Here is a 16,911-nt window from a genome sequence, read left to right as displayed (position 1 = left end):
TCTGTCCATTAACCACTTATAGCAATAGTAGAAGAAACACTAATGGCAACAAATATCTGAATGCTAAAACGCATCCGTGCATATATTAAAACTCTTACACCCTTTTCTACTATCCAATCAGATTTCAACATTCCCATCTAACGGTTCAGTAGAGAACATCATCGTCTATGCATGATAGTTCAATACCACGTATATACCCTTGAAAACTACGCGTCAAATTGGTATCCCATGTAATCATGTGCAACCACTGCTCTTGTTGGATAATGTCAAAACATTCCGAATTTAAAAAAAAATATATATATATAAGTCATGTATTTAAAATTTATAGATGGTTCAGTTTTGTATTAAAAAAAAACATAAGAGAATATATAATATTGTAGTGAATAAAAATACTTGCATGTATAAATTATATTTTTAGATTTGATAAAAATATATTTTATATTATTATAAAACAATTTTTAATTGTTAAATTTAAAATGGTTGTAATTTAAATTGAGCTAAAATTATTTAAGATTATATATGATTTAAGGTTATATATGATAAAAGATAAAAGGTAAGAGATTTTATAGATTAGAGTCATGTTTGTCAAAAAAATATTTTCATTTTATTTGAATTTTGAAACGTGAATTTATAGACATATGACAAGATTTTAATTATGATTTGATCACTTCTTTTATTTAAAAAGAGTCTCATTGTCAAAAGAATCTATAATGTTCAAGTTAGTAAGAGAATTAAAATATTTGTGTAATCAAGTGTATCAATGATTATAATAGAGCGTGAGCATGAGTATTCAAACCATGCTCATCAAAGAATGACCCTGATCTTATATTGATCATGAGCATGAACTTGAAAAAAGGTGAGATAATTTTAATGATGGTTTGGTCGCTTCTTTTGCTTGGAAAGGGACTCTTTGTTGAAGGAAAAAAATCATATAACACTCAAATTAGTAAAAAAGTTATGACCATTGTATAATTAAGTGTATCAATGTTTACGATAGAGTGTGAGAGTGCGTATTCTTTAGGAAATACTAATTATATTTATAGGATCAATATGAATCATGAACTTATATTCTTATTAGAATAATACCTATCTGGAGAGTATAGTAAGAGTATAACAAATAATAACATAATGATAAATAACAACTAACACACCAAACTACTGAGATATAACTATAACATATAAATATGACCCAAATAGGGGTAGGTTTGGGTTGCTCCATAATGAAGAGACTTAAAGGGCCTTATTGGATCACACTCTTTAATAGACATATTGGGCTAAGTAGAAACACAAGCCCCTTAGTCCTTGGGGTCATGCTTCTTTTGAACTCGCGCATTAGGATGGTGATTGTACTCTTACCTTTTCCTGTCTTCAAGCATAAGAAGGTCGTGTTTCTTTTGTGTTTGGTCTTATGTTTTGAGTTGTTTGTTCTAGCTTGGTATCTCTTATGTTTTGTTGATGTCTTTACCTTAGAAGTGTTTTGGATGGAGCCTGATGTTGTAGAATTCTTGTTTTTGTTATCACCTAGTAACTTGGGTCTTTGACTTTGTGTGCTACATTCCTTATGATGTTAGATCTTATGAGTGTTACACGTGCGATCTTTGTTACAATCTAGTAACTTCGTTGCTTTGTTTGAGGTCTTTTAAGTGTTACATTATTTATATTGGTTAGAATCTAGTAACTTTGTTGCCTCGTTCAAGGTCTTTTGAGTGTTACATTGGTGGTCTTGGTTATAATCTAATAACTTATGTAAAAAGGAATACACATGAAAATATGAGAAATTTATTGGAAAATACAGTGTCTCTTATTGAAAGAGCACACAAAAATAATTTAAGCGTACGTCTAAAAAGGAAAAATAATCAAGAGTACATTTAGGAAGGAAATAAATAAAAAACCAACCATTTTATTATGTCGTGTTATTAATTTTGGAGTATTTCGAGTTTTTCTTTAAGCTTTTCTAGCTTGTTAATTACACTTTAGACCAAACAACATTTGTTGGGATGCACACACAGGTTTGCTTCTATATGTAACGATATGGGTTGTTTGACTATTGTTTGTTACGACAGATGATGGTGTGGGCTAGGCTAGTTAGAGGTGGATATAGTGCCTTAGATTAAGATATAACAATTTCTTGCCTCCTTTAGGTCTGATTTTAGAGTGATAGTAACTAAGTTAGAGATGACAATGGGTCAGATAGAGCTCGAATGGTGCCTACCACTACCTGGCCCGCAATAAAAAAGTCATCTTGTTACCTGTTTTATTATTGTCGAATAACCATTTAAAAAATATCCATAGATATTTTAAAACCCGTAAATATTGACAAATATTTTATAAAAAATTAAAATAAATTCTAAATAAATTACAAAACCATAAAAAATATAATATAAATTAAATTAAAATTTAATGTTAATTAAATTTAATCTAATAAAATATAAATTGATTTTAATTTTAATTAAACTTTACTTAATAAAATATAAATTAATTTTTTATTTCAATTTTTGCATATACTCACGTATAGATAATTTAATACTCGTATTCTCACTTATTTATAAACAAATATTAAAATACATTATGAATAATAATATATTTAATAATATATATATATATATATATATATATATATATATATATAAATATATATATATATATATATATATATATATATATATATATATATATATAATTGATACTCGCATATTAAAAAATAATGCTTCGCGTAAAAATTAATCTTTTATATTATAAATGTTGTTTTTTAAGTCAAATTTAAATTGAGATTAATTACATTAGTTTTTTGTGTTTAGAATTATATAAAAAAAAGTGATTAAAAATATATATGAAATAAAGTTTCCAAATCATTTCCAGTTAAAGAATGACCTCTAAAAATATTAAACTTGACTATTTTAATTCATATCTTTATTACTCATTAAAATAATTGAATGGTTTTTAAAACCATTTTTAATATTTTATTTATTTAGAGTGTAATATTGAAATACTTATATTAGTTTAAAATAATGTTTTTAAAATGAAAACCAGTCTTCTAATATACAGCTTTTCTATTGTTAGGGAAAATTTGAATCTTAAATCAAAGCCAGATTTATTAAATTTATACAGTAATTAAAATATATAAGAATAACGTTAGAAGTTAATTCATGTTTTGGTAGTGAGATGACAATACTATATTTTAAAAATATTTGATTTTAATCTAATTTCACGTTTTCTCAGTGCTTATTTTATAATATAATCCACTAATTAGAAATTATGATTCACATAACTTTAAAATATTTATTATAAACCGATTGTTGATACAAGCAGCTCAACCACACTCATGTCTTTAGTTAATGAGTGGGTAGTGAAGTTGCAATTGATAGTACATTTGATATTAATTTAGTTGACTTGGTCAGAAGATAGATTATAGTAATTATTTTATATAAAAAAAATAACTTTAAACATATATTAATTCATGATTAGGTACGAATGAAAAAAAATACACATTATTTATGTATTATAATTAAATTATTAGATTATAATATAAAAAATAGTTCAATTAAAAAAGTTTGATGTGAAGTACCAGTACTCAGCAAAAGCACACAAATTAGTTAAGATAAAGTTTTTTTATTTTTTTATTTAAGTAATAATTCAATATATTTATTTAGTATAGTCCTGTTTTTTTTATAAGAGAAAAAGCAATTGTTGAAATTCAATTTCCCCCTGAAATTTTAGAACCAAATTCATTTCGGAGCGATAATCACCTACACACAGTTTCTCTTAATATGGGAGAGAGCTTCCCGATGAAAAGCTGCCCCATCATCAACCACGTTTATAAACGGTTGCGTTGTGATCCGTTAAACTCCAAATGAACATGTGACCGCCCACTACAGGTGACCTGATACTATGTGACTGGCGTAAACTGTCACTTCAGACTACTATAAGTACTTCTATAGCAATATCTTCCAGGTAAAATATAATATTTGGTTTAAATAAATGAAAATTTTACTTTAAAGTACATCTTATAATATGAATGTCATATTGAGTGTTCATAATAGTCCAAATTGAATCAATTTAATTTAATTTTCAGCATAATCACATCCGATTGAATCAAAAACCAATTAAATTGACTGTTGGGGATTTGATAGATAAGATTTAAAAATCCAATATATTTAAATAAAACTATTAATATTTTTAATTGTTATATTTGAATTTTTTTTATATAAAAGTTAGTTAGCTGAAAATTCGATTGCGATAAAGATGTCCGAGGAATCTGATATGGTTACGTTATTATTTTTAATAAAATTATATATATTTTTTCAAAATAAATTTTTGAATGTGTACATGTACTGCATTAAATCTAAACTGAACAAATTCATGAGTTTTTTTTTTGAGATTTAAATTTTATTTTGAAAAAAATTTAAAGAAATTAAAATACATGGAAATTAATCTGTTTAATTTTTTTTTTAAATCCAATGGATTATGATAAACACCATTAAAGATAAGACACTAAATGACTTTTAGACTCCAAATTACAAAAACTAAACAACGGATGGTAAGTGAAATAACCTACACACAGGTTCTCTCATGCCAAAGTCTCTCCTCCAATTGAAACTCGCCATGTCAGCAATATGGTCTTGAAGCGGCTGCGGATTTATCACCGACTATCACCACAGTCACTTTCTTGACACGTGTCTGAATCGTGTGACCTGCCACTGCAGGTGAAAGATAGCGCGTGATCGGTTCACCGGTCATTTCCACATTGTTATAAACTCTTCTCTCTCCGATATTCACATCGTTATTTTTTATTTCTTTTCTTATTCTCTGCGATTCCAATTCACTGCGCTTCCGTTGGCTTTCTTTTTTTCAGCTAGCGGTTTCGCTGTGAGTAGTTCCGAACGATTCGTTTTTGCACTGAGCTGTTCTGAAAGCTTCATTGGTGTTTTTCAATTTTTCAGTTACTGATCGATCTTGGAGTGAACCTTTCTGTTTGTCTTTTAAATTCGTGTAGAGAATTATAAATTATTTGCTATTTTCATTTTTGATTTTTGTGGTGTTAGGTTTGAGGTTTGCGTTTTCTATTGTTTGGGAGACATTCTCTTATTTTGGTCACTCCGCAGTTTCTTGATGGTTGTGAATTATTGTGCCTGCCAGGAATGGAATTGGGGTTCTAGTTTGTTCTTTTTGGTTCCTTTGTTATGTTTTTGAATTTGATTTGGGGTTTTAGGGCTTTTGATTATGTGAATTTAGAGTATAGGATTTTATTTTATCATTACGATATTGATCTTTTGATGGCTTTGGGTTCTGATTGATTTTAGGTGGAAAAGTGAATACTCATATAGCTCTGATGAGAAAATAAAGCTAGAGGATTTAGACATCTTTCTATTTTTAACTGTTACCTTACTTTTTCTTCGAAGCGAATTCCTCTCTTAAGAGCACGTAAAGCGGTTAGAAAAAGGATTTGTTTGTGGGATTATTGGTTTGTGATTTTTCTTTCTGAAAAAGGGTGTTGGTCAATTTTCGGGCATGTTCTAAAATTCATGCCAGGTCTTGTTTGGTTGTTTTCATTTGATTTAGCTGGAGTTTTCCTTGTACTAATGAATATGCATGTGTTCTTTTCTTTGTTGTTAGATTTAAAACAGCAATTGTCCAGTGTTCAGAAGGAAGAACAATTCTGGATGCATTTGGTGGAACCGGAGTTATTTGGTTTGGTAAAAGGTTTTGGAATACTATCAGGGGTTCACACGTAATCTGTCGGTTACGTAGAGTACAAGAGCTATTTTAGACTATTTTAAATACCAGTAGGCTTGGCTCTGGAGAGCTACCCAGATTGCAGTCACCAAGGGGGGATGACCTCCATGACACCTTCGCGGGTGACAGGAGGGTTAACCCAATCATCTTCACATTCTGGAATTTTCTTTCAAGGAGATGGGCAGTCACAGAGTGTAGTTAACACTCGCTTAAGTTCATCTATTGTTAACTCATCTAGCACAGTTACTGGAGCCCGTCGAACAAACCTGGGTCCGGTTTCTGGTGATATGAATAATGTAGGTTTGAACAGTGTGGCAAACTCAGCACCAAGTGTTGGAGCTAGTTCTTTAGTCACTGATGCAAATTCTGGTCTCTCTGGTGGCCCCCATTTGCAGCGAAGTGCCAGTGTTAATACGGACTCATACTTACGATTACCTGCCTCACCCATGTCATTTACGTCAAACAATATTAGTATTTCAGGCTCATCAGTGATCGATGGTTCCTCTGTAGCACAGCAGAGCTCTCATCAAGATCATAATGTTCAACAATTGCAGCAGAATCAGCAGCAGCTGCAGGGTGCTGCAAGTGCTACATCGTTGCCTGCGTCTCAATCTGGTCCGTCTTCCCTTCATATGGGTGCGCATGTCCCTGGATCTTTCATTCATGATCCAAATAATGTATCTCAGCTGTCCAAAAAACCTAGGTTGGATATCAAGCAGGAAGATATAATGCAGCAGCAGCAGCAGGTCATGCAACAGATTCTTCAAAGACAAGATTCCATGCAATTGCAGGGTCGTAATCCGCAGTTACAGGCTTTATTTCAACAACAGCAGAGACTGAGACAACAACAAATCTTTCAGTCAATGCCCCAATTACAGCGTGTGCACTTGCAGCAACAACAGCAACTACAACAACAACAACAAATGCAATATAGACAGCAATTACAGCAGCAAGTGATGCAGCCCTCTTCTTCTGTCAAGCGCCCATGTGACAATGGTGTCAGTGGGGTTTGTGCTCGTCGACTGATGCAATATCTCTATCATCAAAGGCAACGGCCAAATGTGAGTTTCTTATTTGCTGCATGTGATGACCTATCATAGTGTCAAATCTATATACATTACATCATCCGTCTAGTTTTTGCTTTCTTTATAAAGTTTATTCCTTTTTCTTTCAGGAGCTTAATTATATGTGAGCACATTGTTTTATGCTTTGGGTATTTTTGAATTTCTACATTAGTTATTACTCTAGTTTGAATTTTTTCTGTTTTTTTTCAGGATAATAGTATTGCTTATTGGAGAAAATTTGTGGCTGAATATTACTCTCCTCGTGCAAGGAAACGGTGGTGCTTGTCGTTGTATAACAATGTCGGCCATCATGCGCTTGGTGTTTTCCCCCAAGCAGCTACGGTAAATCTTTGCACTTTTTATTTATCCTTGACTACTATGTCTTGCTTGCATAATAAATGGGGGCGATGCCTTAATTTGCTGATAGTCATTTATAAAATATTCCATTCAAACTTTTAATTAAATGTATCACGTGATAATGTAATTGTTGACAACTCAAAGAATGCTGCCAATTTGCCAACTCAGAGTTATATTTCAAATTATTGCATTTGTTTTCTTTTTTATTTTAGGTCTATGCCATTTTTCCCTTTTAATCTGGTAGTTCTATTGCATCTTTGATTAGTGCATACATTGATATGGATTTTTTCTTTGTTCAGGATGCATGGCAATGTGACATATGTGGTTGTAAATCTGGAAGGGGATTTGGTAAGTATTTCAAAAAGGAAATATTGTAGCCTGTATGGCTGGAGTTTTTATTCATTTATTCCTGTTCTCATCATTAATCACAGAAGTGTCACTTTATTTCCTGTTTCCCAGATTTATGGAAGAAACTATAGATTGGAGTTTTGTTGTTTTCCTAATTTCCTATACAACTTTCGGAAAGCAGAAAACAGTGAAAAAAATGACATATTTGTAATGATTAAATATTCAATTGGTCTTTATAGCCCCCCAATCTTTATGAGTTAGCCCCTACATTTAGCAACTACTCAATTTAACCACTGCACATCTTTTGAAAAATTACAGTTCTGTTGTGCAGAATTATAGGGACTAAGAGGAACTAAACTGTAAAGATTTTGAAAACAAATGGAAAACAAACTGCTTTATAAACCAAACCAACAAAACTGTCCATTGTGTTGTGATTCTATAGTAAGTTAATATGGAAATTTAGTGTCGTTAAAAAATTCCATTTTGTATTTTGCTTGTTTAATTTTGCTACTGTAGTCAATGCTGACCAAATGACCAGTGGCCTGTGATCACATTCTTGATTGTTGTTACTTAGGTTTAACCTTCAAGTCAGAAAAAATAAACTGAACTAACTGTAGCCTTTAATTGGTTGGTGTCATCTCTTAGCGTGCAATAGTGGCAGATACAGAATTTGTGCATTGCATGTACCTGTAAGCTAGATAATTAGCTCGCTATTTCTTTTAATTTCTGATGTAAATCTTATAATCTAATATGTCCATTATGGATTTTGTCACAGAGGCAACTTATGAAGTATTACCTAGACTTAATGAAATCAAATTTGGTGGCGGAGTCATTGATGAACTGTTGTTTCTGGATTTGCCACGTGAAATAAGATTTTCTTCTGGTGCAATGATGTTAGAATATGCAAAAGCAGTTCAAGAGAGTGTATATGAGCAGCTTCGAGTTGTTCGCGAAGGTCAACTTCGCATCATATTCAGTCAAGATTTAAAGGTTACAAAATTGCTATTATATGCTAGTATATTTTCTATTTGAATCTTTTTTTTTTTTTTTTTTTTTTTTTAATAATAATGGTCTGAAATTCTTCTTAATTTGGACAGATATTATCTTGGGAGTTCTGTGCAAGGCGACATGAAGAACTTCTTCCCCGAAGGTTGGTTGCACCACAGGTGTGTTTCTGCTTCCTTTAGAATGCTTTTCACTTTTGCAGTCATTCGTTGTTTTTAATAGATGATGATGCTATTTGGTAGAATATTTGTTATGTAGATCGTCATTTGTTGCTTGGTTTGATTGGTAGTTGGGAGTTTTGGGACTTCCCTAAAGTGGTCTACTTTGCATGTTCAGAATTTTTCTGCACAAAAACTTCTGCTTATGCATGCTTGTTGCATAATTAACTCTTTACATGCTTGAATTCTTCCATTATATTCGTCAGGACTGAATGCCGAAGTGCAATTTGGTGAACTTGACTATAGTAAGTTGAAATTTGGTTAGGGAAATTGATAGGTGTCAATGAAACTTCCCTTCTAATTTCATGAAAGGGAGATCAAGGAAATTAAAGTTGAAAGGTTTAAATGCCCCAGTGGCAAGGTTTAAAAATTGCTCACCTTTCTGAAGGTTGATTGGATGGCAATATAGAGGTATTGATTTGGCTGTAATTCATATGATTCGCAAATTTGCAGGTCAACCAGTTAGTACATGTAGCTCAAAAGTGCCAGAGTACAATTGCTGAAAGTGGGGCAGATGGGGTTTCTCAACAAGAGTTGCAAACAAAAAGCAACGTGTAAGTTAATGCATTGTTGTTCCTTAATGTTTGGTGTTTTAAGCAAATCCTTCTCAGTCTGTATTTCTCTTCACTGCACACTTGTGCGATGTTGTATTCTTTGAATGGTGCATACTTGAGTTTGGTTGATAGATGGATGAACAACTTGGTGCAAACTATGTTTCTTCATTTTTATTGGACTTACTGAATTGCAATCCAAATGTATAACCATGGGAAAAATGAGAAGAAAAAAATACAGTAGGAAGTCAATAACCATAAATTGGAAACAGAAAGATCTTACGGTATAAGATTTTCCCCGTTGGCATTTTGGTTGTGTTCTGGTGCCCTGCATCACATAAATAACATTTTTTTTTTATATACAGAGATCCTAAGTCTGGCATTCATATTTTTACATTGTGTTTATTCAAGATTAAGAGCTTCTAATGGCATTTTAAATATAGATTAGAAATTGAGAATCTATTTCCCTTTTGTCAACCAAACTCTCTAGTTGGGCATTTAATAAGCCGTGCTTGGTTAAAAGTATCTGCTGGTTAGAACAGTTTATGTAACATCTAGTTAACAATTACAATGAGACTGAACTCAAGCTTCAAAGCTTAAAATAATGTTTATTTGCATCAGGGTGTTGACAACGGGGCGCCAGCTTGCAAAGATGTTGGAGTTGCAATCGCTTAATGACTTGGGTTTTTCTAAAAGATATGTGAGATGTTTGCAGGTATGCTATTCAAAATTTCTGTACAGCTTGAGCACTGTAGAGAAAACCACACATTTGTTATGCTGTCTTTTCTCAACCCTTATTTACCTGCTACAATGGTTGACAGATTGCGGAGGTTGTCAACAGCATGAAAGACCTAATAGATATCTGTGGCGAGCAAAACGTTGGGGCAATAGGTAATTTGCGTGTTGTTTTTATGTCGATATTACCCTTCTGTGTTCTATTTTCAATTATTATAGTTGTACGAAGCTGTTTTAAGTTTTGGCTTTTGGAATTATACTTTTACTTTGCCACTGGCCTTCGTAACATAGGTCCAACATTAACCTGCAGAGAGTTTGAAAAGTTATCCTCTACTAACAAATGCCTCAAAGCTCCAGATGCAAAAGATGCAGGAAATGGAGCAGCTGGCAAATGTTCATGGTCTGCCAACTGATAGAAACACGCTCAATAAGCTGATGGCAATGAATTCTGGATTGAACAACCAGATAAACAACGGTCAAAATGTGGTTAATCGTGGTGCTTTGAGTGGGTCAGCCCATTCAGCACTTGCCACCAACTACCAAAATCTTCTCATAAGGCAAAATTCAATGAATTCTAGCCCTGGCTCCCTTCAGCGCGAAGGATCCTCATTCAATAATTCTAACCCAAGTCCCTCTTCTGCTTTGCAAGGAGCTGGTCCTTCTTTAGTTCCAGGCCCAATGCAAAACTCGCCTGTAGGTGGCTTCCCAGGTTCCCATCAAACCCTGCAGCAGCTGCCGCTGCCGCAACTCCTCCAACAGCGCACATTAAGCGCAAATGGTTTACTGCAACAAAATCATTCACCGGGGTCCCAAGGAAATCAAGCTCTACAGCAGCAGCAGCAGATGATCCACCAACTAGTGAAGGAAGTGTCAAATAACAATGGGGGAATGCAATCCCAGCCTCTTGGTGGACCCAATGCAAATGGGAATATGGCAAAGAATGCAATGGGTTTTGGGGGCAATACTCCATCCGGAAGCGGAGGTTCTGCCAATGTTCAACGAAACAATGGACCCATTTCGAGGAATAATAGCTTCAAAACAGCTTCGAACAGTGATTCTTCTGCCGCTGCTGGCAACAGTGGATTCAACCCAAGAACATCTGATATGCCGCAAAGTCTACATTTGCAAGATGTGGTTCAAGACATTGGCCATGAGTTCGCGGATAACCCTTTCTTTAACAGTGATCTTGATGATGAAATGGGTTTTGGCTGGAAGGCATGACTAACACAACTGGGTCGTGTAATTGGCATATCTTTTGTTGAAGTGTTTTAGTTTTGTACAGGATACTTTTAGTAGATGCGGTTTTTTTCTCTTGATTTTCCTGTCATTTTCTTTTCATTGATTTCGATTGGACTTGGAATCCGTTAGGTGTTTTAGGGTTTTATTTGATGTCTTTGTCCTGCAAGTGTATTGGACTATTGAAAAGAGCAGTAAGCTTTTTATACGGCACTTACATTTTTTGTCTCAAACTTAATAAAATACCACTGACAGCACTGTCACCTGCTAATACAAATCATGATGTCTTGCTGAAGTTCTCAAACTGGATCATGTATAAGGCTCGGAAGTGTTTCAAATACGTTATGACAGGAATGTGAGACCGTTACGGGAAAAATGAAGCCAAGTGATATTAAGTCTAATTCGGGACAAAAGAAATTGACTCTAAATTAAAAATGTAAGGTCTGCTATTCAAGTAAAAGGAGTTTTAATTGAAGGGGATGGGATGAGAGTGAAAGAGATTTTTTCTTGTTTAGTCTGTAAGTATATAAAATTTGCAAAGCTTCTATTACATTCACAACATTTCTGCAGTCAATAAATAAAACTATTCAGTTACAGAGGATGGCAAATAAAAGGATCACATTTGTATTTGTTTAATTTTACCTTTTATTTTCTCTTTATTGAAGGAAAGACCAATAAAAGGGATTGGATTAATAATCATTTGAATTTTAAAGTGTATAATGTCTTTTGTTTAGATTTTAAAAGTGAAACGAAAAAAAAATCATAATTATTCTCTAAAAATTATTTTAACTAATAATGTTAGTTTGCTACTTTTGTGATAGGATCCCGATATATTAATAATTAATTTTTGGCAACTTTTTTATAACGTAATGTGTCATGATTTCATTGGCTCGTTTGAATTAATTTATTTTAATAAAAAGTTGACGTGGAAATGGATTGAGGGTTCAGTTTTTCATGATTCCAAAAATACTCTTATTTCGTGTTCTCTCCAGATTGTCTTTCTCCCTTTAGGTTCATCATTCTCTCATTCTCTTCCTTGTCGTTGTTTTGCAAAACTCTTGGTATTATGGAACTCTACCTCTTTTTTTATATGTTATCATATAGTCAGTGATTTTTGGTGATAATATGAATGGTTGTATACTATGTTAATTATTGTTAAATTTCAGGTGGGTGATGATGTTGGTGCTTCAACCAAGGAAACTTTTTCGTGCTATGTAAGACACCAACTACCAAAGTTGGAGAGGATAAGAAGGAGGACCAACCAACACCGGAAAAGAAAAAAAAACACAGAGAAAGTTTTATGCGTCCATCTTGTAATGCGGAGTTGCTTTTGTTTTTGTACTTATATATTGAAATGTTGAGTTCATCTTGTACCCGACCTAGTGTTCAATTAACTTGGTGTTTTCTTTGTTTGATTGACTTGATGACTTGTCTTGCTTTGAGGGCCTTTTGTGCCTTGCTTTGAGGTCTTTTTTCATGTTACAATCTAGTAACTTGGGTGCTAACTCCCTAGTCTTTTCTCATGTTACAATCTAGTAACTCGAGTGCCAACTTTGCGGTCTTTTCTCAAGTTACAATATAGTAAGTTGAGTGTGAACTTCATGCTTTTTCTTCATGTTACAATCTAGTAACTTGAGAGCCAACTCCATAATCTTTTTTCACGTAACAATTTAGTAACTTGAGTGTCAACTCCATGGTCTTTTCTTATGTTACAATCTAGTAACTCTGATGTTATCTCCCTAATCTTTTATGGAATGTTAATAAACATTAATATGAATAAAAAATGAGGATTTTTATTAGAGATTAAGGTGTCCCTCATTAAAATCTTGCCCAACAAAACCCAACTTAAGGAAAAAAATTCTGTTGAAGGAAAAAGAGTACACACGTCCTCATAATACATCTTTAAAGTTAAAAGAAAAGTAAATATGAAAGGAAAAAGGCTCACATAACCATAAGACATTTAGTTGTAATATGCTTTTAAATGTGTGGCGTTCCATGGTCTTGGAATGAGCTTTCCTTCAAGCTTCTCTAACTTATAGGCATCATTTTGGAGATGTAGAAGGGACCTTCCCAATTAGGGAAAAGTTTATCTTCAATTCTGCGAGAATTGTTGAGCATTCTATGGACTAGATATCCTTTTCTGAAGGACCTCTCTCGAACTCGGGTATTGTGGCGCCAAGCTACTCTTTTTTTTACTATCACTTTTCTCACGTGGGTTTCTTCTCACATCTTGTGTATGAGATATAGTTCAGCTGAGAGGTTTTCATCATTGTGTGCTTCGTTAAAATGTTGTTGCTTATAAGAAGTATCACCGAGCTCTACTAGTATCATGACTTAATGCCCTATGGCTGGTATCTCCTAGGCCAAAAGCCCTTTGACTTTTCCCAACTTCTTTTTTAGCTCAGTAAGGATGACTTTGTTGGCGGCTTCGACTTGCCTGTTTGATTTGGGGTGCTCCACTGATTAGAGCCTGTGTTTTATGCCAAGTTTGTTGAGGAATCGTTCAAAACCAACATTGATGATTTGTCAAACCTTTATTAGTGATTGTGGAATATGGTAGTCCATGACAACAAATAACATTTCTCCAATAAAACTTTTGCACTTATTGAGCTAAGATGGTAGCAAGTGGTTCCACTTCTATCCACTTAGTAAAATAGTGTATGACTACAATGAGAAATTTTACCATTCGCTTTGCCAAGGGAAAAGTTATGTCAATCTTCCATATGGCTAATGACCAAGGTGAGGTTATTATGTGTAGATTCTTAGGAGGAACTCGGTGCAATGGACTAAATTGTTGGCATTCCTGACATTTTGTAATGTACTCATGGGCATCCCTTCTTAGAGTGGGCCAATAGTACAATTTTTTTAGTATTCTTTTGACCATGCATCGAGCCACAAAATGCATACTGCATATGGCATGATGTATCTCGGCCAATACATATTGAGCTCGCTCTCGGTCAAGACATTTGAGTAGAGGGCCAGTGAAGCCTCTTCTGAAAATTTCTCGGTTTGTAAGGTATAAAATATTGTATGTCGTCGTATGTGTTTTGCTTCTACTTGGTCAATAAAGAGGTCAATCGAGGTCAAATAAGTCATGATTAGGGTCATCCAACTTGACGAAGTTCAGGAAATCTCAAGGACTTGTTCCTCATGATCAAAGTTAGGGATGACAAAAACTTGCGCCCACGGGTATTTACAGATAAAATCCGTTGTGAATAGTTGGTACCCGCGGGTAACGAGTAATTTAATACCCGATCGTTAACAGGTCATATTCGATTCTTACATTATCCATACTTGTGGGTACCTGCTACCTGCTAAAAAATTAAAATTACATTTTTATCCTTAGATTTAAATTAGATTTTAATGTTTTGCCTCTTTTTACATTTGTGCAACAGTCGTGCTTATGCTATGTTAAAAACTCAATTTATAGTAAATCAAGTTGAGAGGAATATTTTTTTCAACTAACTCTACTAAGATTGATCACTAAAAAAGAAATTAGAGAAGAGTGATTTTATAGGGTATATAAAAACTTACTTTATTTTGAAATCTGATTGATTCAATATATTCCTTAACTTCTCATTTTCATCATGGTGCAATTAGATTTTGAAAAGGATGAGAAAACGAAGATAAAATTGAATGAGAAAGAGGAAGAACGTTTGACGGTAAAAACACGTTAATGAAATGAAGAAGCTGCAAAGGTAACGAGGATGGAAACGATGATGTGTATAAAATTTTACTTTAGAAATAAATATTAAATTTTGCTTTAAGAATAAGGATGAAATAATGAAACTTGTCCTCATCCACTGCCACGTGTGTGTCATTTCACCTTAATATTTGCTTAAGTTTTTAATTAGTTTATTCCATCTTAATTTATTCAATTTAAATTGATGTTTAGTTATATTAAAAAGGCTTAAATACTTATTTAGTACCCAAGTTGGTAGGTTAATTTCCGTTTGGTACCCGGTTTTAAAAGTGATTTAATTTAGTCCCCAAGTTATTGAATTTGCTTTTAATAAGTCCCTTCCGTTAAGTACCATGTTACGGCGTTATATGATCAGTGATCTGTCAACTGAATTATGTGTCGTGGCAAAGAGGTGGCCCATTTTATTGAACGTGGCAGACAACGAATAACCCAATTATTGACGTGTGTATCAGAAATTGTGGTTTTTTAAAATTAGGGTTTTTATGAATTGGAATTTGGGGTTTTTTACATTTGGGTGTTTTATCAGAAAGTGTGATTGTGGAAGGTTCGAGTAGAGGGTTCCAGCGTTCTCGATTTCCAGCGTTCTCGATCCAGAGTGTGGAGCGAATAGGGTTCGTGAAGGCTACTTTTGAGGGAAAAGGTTTGAGAGTGGTATTTGTTCGAAGCAAAAAGGGCGAAAAGGTGCGCATTGTTTACTTCTTTTTCTGTCCCCTACTGTGTTGTGTTGTGGTCCCCCTTTTGTGTGTCATGTGTATCGTTAAATGCTTTCTTTTTGGACTGTTCCCTTTGTTTAATGTTTTCTATTTTGTTGTGGTTACTGTTTGTATGGTTTGGTCCCCTTAGGAAGTACTATTTTGTCTTTTGTTTTGTGGAATGTGTGGTTTTTTTTAAGGTGTGGGTCATGCACATGCATTTAAGCTTTTAAGACAAAATGGAATGTTGTGGGTTGTGGGTGTAGGTGAAAGAGTTATTGCTTGTGATAAAGTTAAATTTTGTTTGCCTACACGTGTAATACTTATCAGTAACGTGGCATGTTTACAATGAATGTAGTATGACAATTACTTTTGTGTGTAGGCTTAAAAATAGTTGAGAATAATAGAAAATGTCAAACTGTGGTGTAGAGGTGGTGTTTCACCATGGGGGAAAGTTTTGGAATGATGGGTCATTCAAATACCATGGAGGTCAGACAAGTACCTTGGTCATANACANAGATAGATGGAGTTATTTTGAAATCTTGGCCATACTGAAGGAGATGGGATATAGAAATGTTAAGGAGTTGTGGTATTCCCTGGGTGGTCCTGTATTAGAAGAAAGGTTGGAGTTGTTAAGTGATGATAAGGGAGCAATGCATGTGGTGAACATTGCGTTATTGAAGGGGTCAGCTCATTTGTTTGTGGTTCACAGGGTGTCGGATCCTGATTATATTCTTGAGTTGGAAAATGATGTTGGTAAGCATGGTGAAGAAATAGGTAAAGATAGAGAAGTGAGTGAAAAAGAAGGTGTTGAGGTAGAAGAAGCTGATGTTGGTAGTGGTGTAGGGGAAGAAGTTGAAGATGGTAAAGGTGATGGTGGTGAAGAAGTTGAAGATGGTAAAGGTGATGGTGGTGAAGAAGTTGAAGATGGTAAAGGTGATGGTGGTGAAGAAGTTGAAGTTGGTGGTGAAGAAACTGAAGTTGGTTGTGGGGTAGGGGAAGATGTAGTTGTTGGTGAACAAATTGTCGAGGAGGATGGTGGAGAAGATGGTAAAGNTGATGATGGTGAAGAAGTTGAAGTTGGTGGTGAAGAAGCTGATGATGNTAGTGAAGATGTTGAAGATGTAGTTGGTGGTGATGATGATAGTGAAGATGATTTGGTGGATGTTTTTGTGAATGCAGATGAAGAAGTCGAAGAGGAGGATGTTGATAGTGAAGATGAGATGGTGATTGGTGGTACAGGAAGTGGAAGTAGGAAGTCAAAGTTGC

The 16,911-nt window shown here is 34.0% G+C and overlaps 2 protein-coding genes across 3 annotated transcripts in view; both read left to right on the top strand.

Annotated features, from left to right (window-relative positions):
- The first annotated feature begins 4,736 nt into the window (after nt 1-4,736).
- Nucleotides 4,737-11,524, top strand: LOC106771741 (probable transcriptional regulator SLK2). Of its 2 annotated transcripts, none has more exons than XM_014657742.2 (10): nt 4,737-4,866; nt 5,614-6,794; nt 7,008-7,139; nt 7,454-7,502; nt 8,278-8,492; nt 8,600-8,668; nt 9,179-9,279; nt 9,898-9,991; nt 10,098-10,167; nt 10,322-11,524. In XM_014657742.2, exons 2-10 carry the CDS (start codon nt 5,832-5,834, stop codon nt 11,230-11,232), a joined length of 2,604 nt encoding a protein of 867 aa, XP_014513228.1. In that variant the 5' UTR covers nt 4,737-4,866; nt 5,614-5,831; the 3' UTR covers nt 11,233-11,524. The 2 variants fall into 2 exon arrangements, with proteins under 2 accessions (XP_014513228.1, XP_014513236.1); XM_014657750.2 differs by having other exon boundaries at nt 4,786-4,939.
- Nucleotides 11,525-16,202: 4,678 nt separating this feature from the next.
- LOC106762889 overlaps nt 16,203-16,911 on the top strand; it is a 3,094-nt gene continuing 2,385 nt past the window's right edge. The window contains exon 1 of the mRNA XM_014647003.2: nt 16,203-16,893. Coding sequence (XP_014502489.2) covers nt 16,203-16,893 — 691 coding nt within the window. The remainder of the gene's footprint in view (nt 16,894-16,911) is intronic.

This window comes from Vigna radiata, chromosome 1, assembly GCF_000741045.1.
Source record: "Vigna radiata var. radiata cultivar VC1973A chromosome 1, Vradiata_ver6, whole genome shotgun sequence".
In the NCBI taxonomy this organism is placed as follows: Eukaryota; Viridiplantae; Streptophyta; class Magnoliopsida; order Fabales; family Fabaceae; genus Vigna; species Vigna radiata.
The sequence above is the reverse complement of the archived record's forward strand: the minus strand, read 5'-3'. Positions and strand labels throughout refer to the sequence as shown.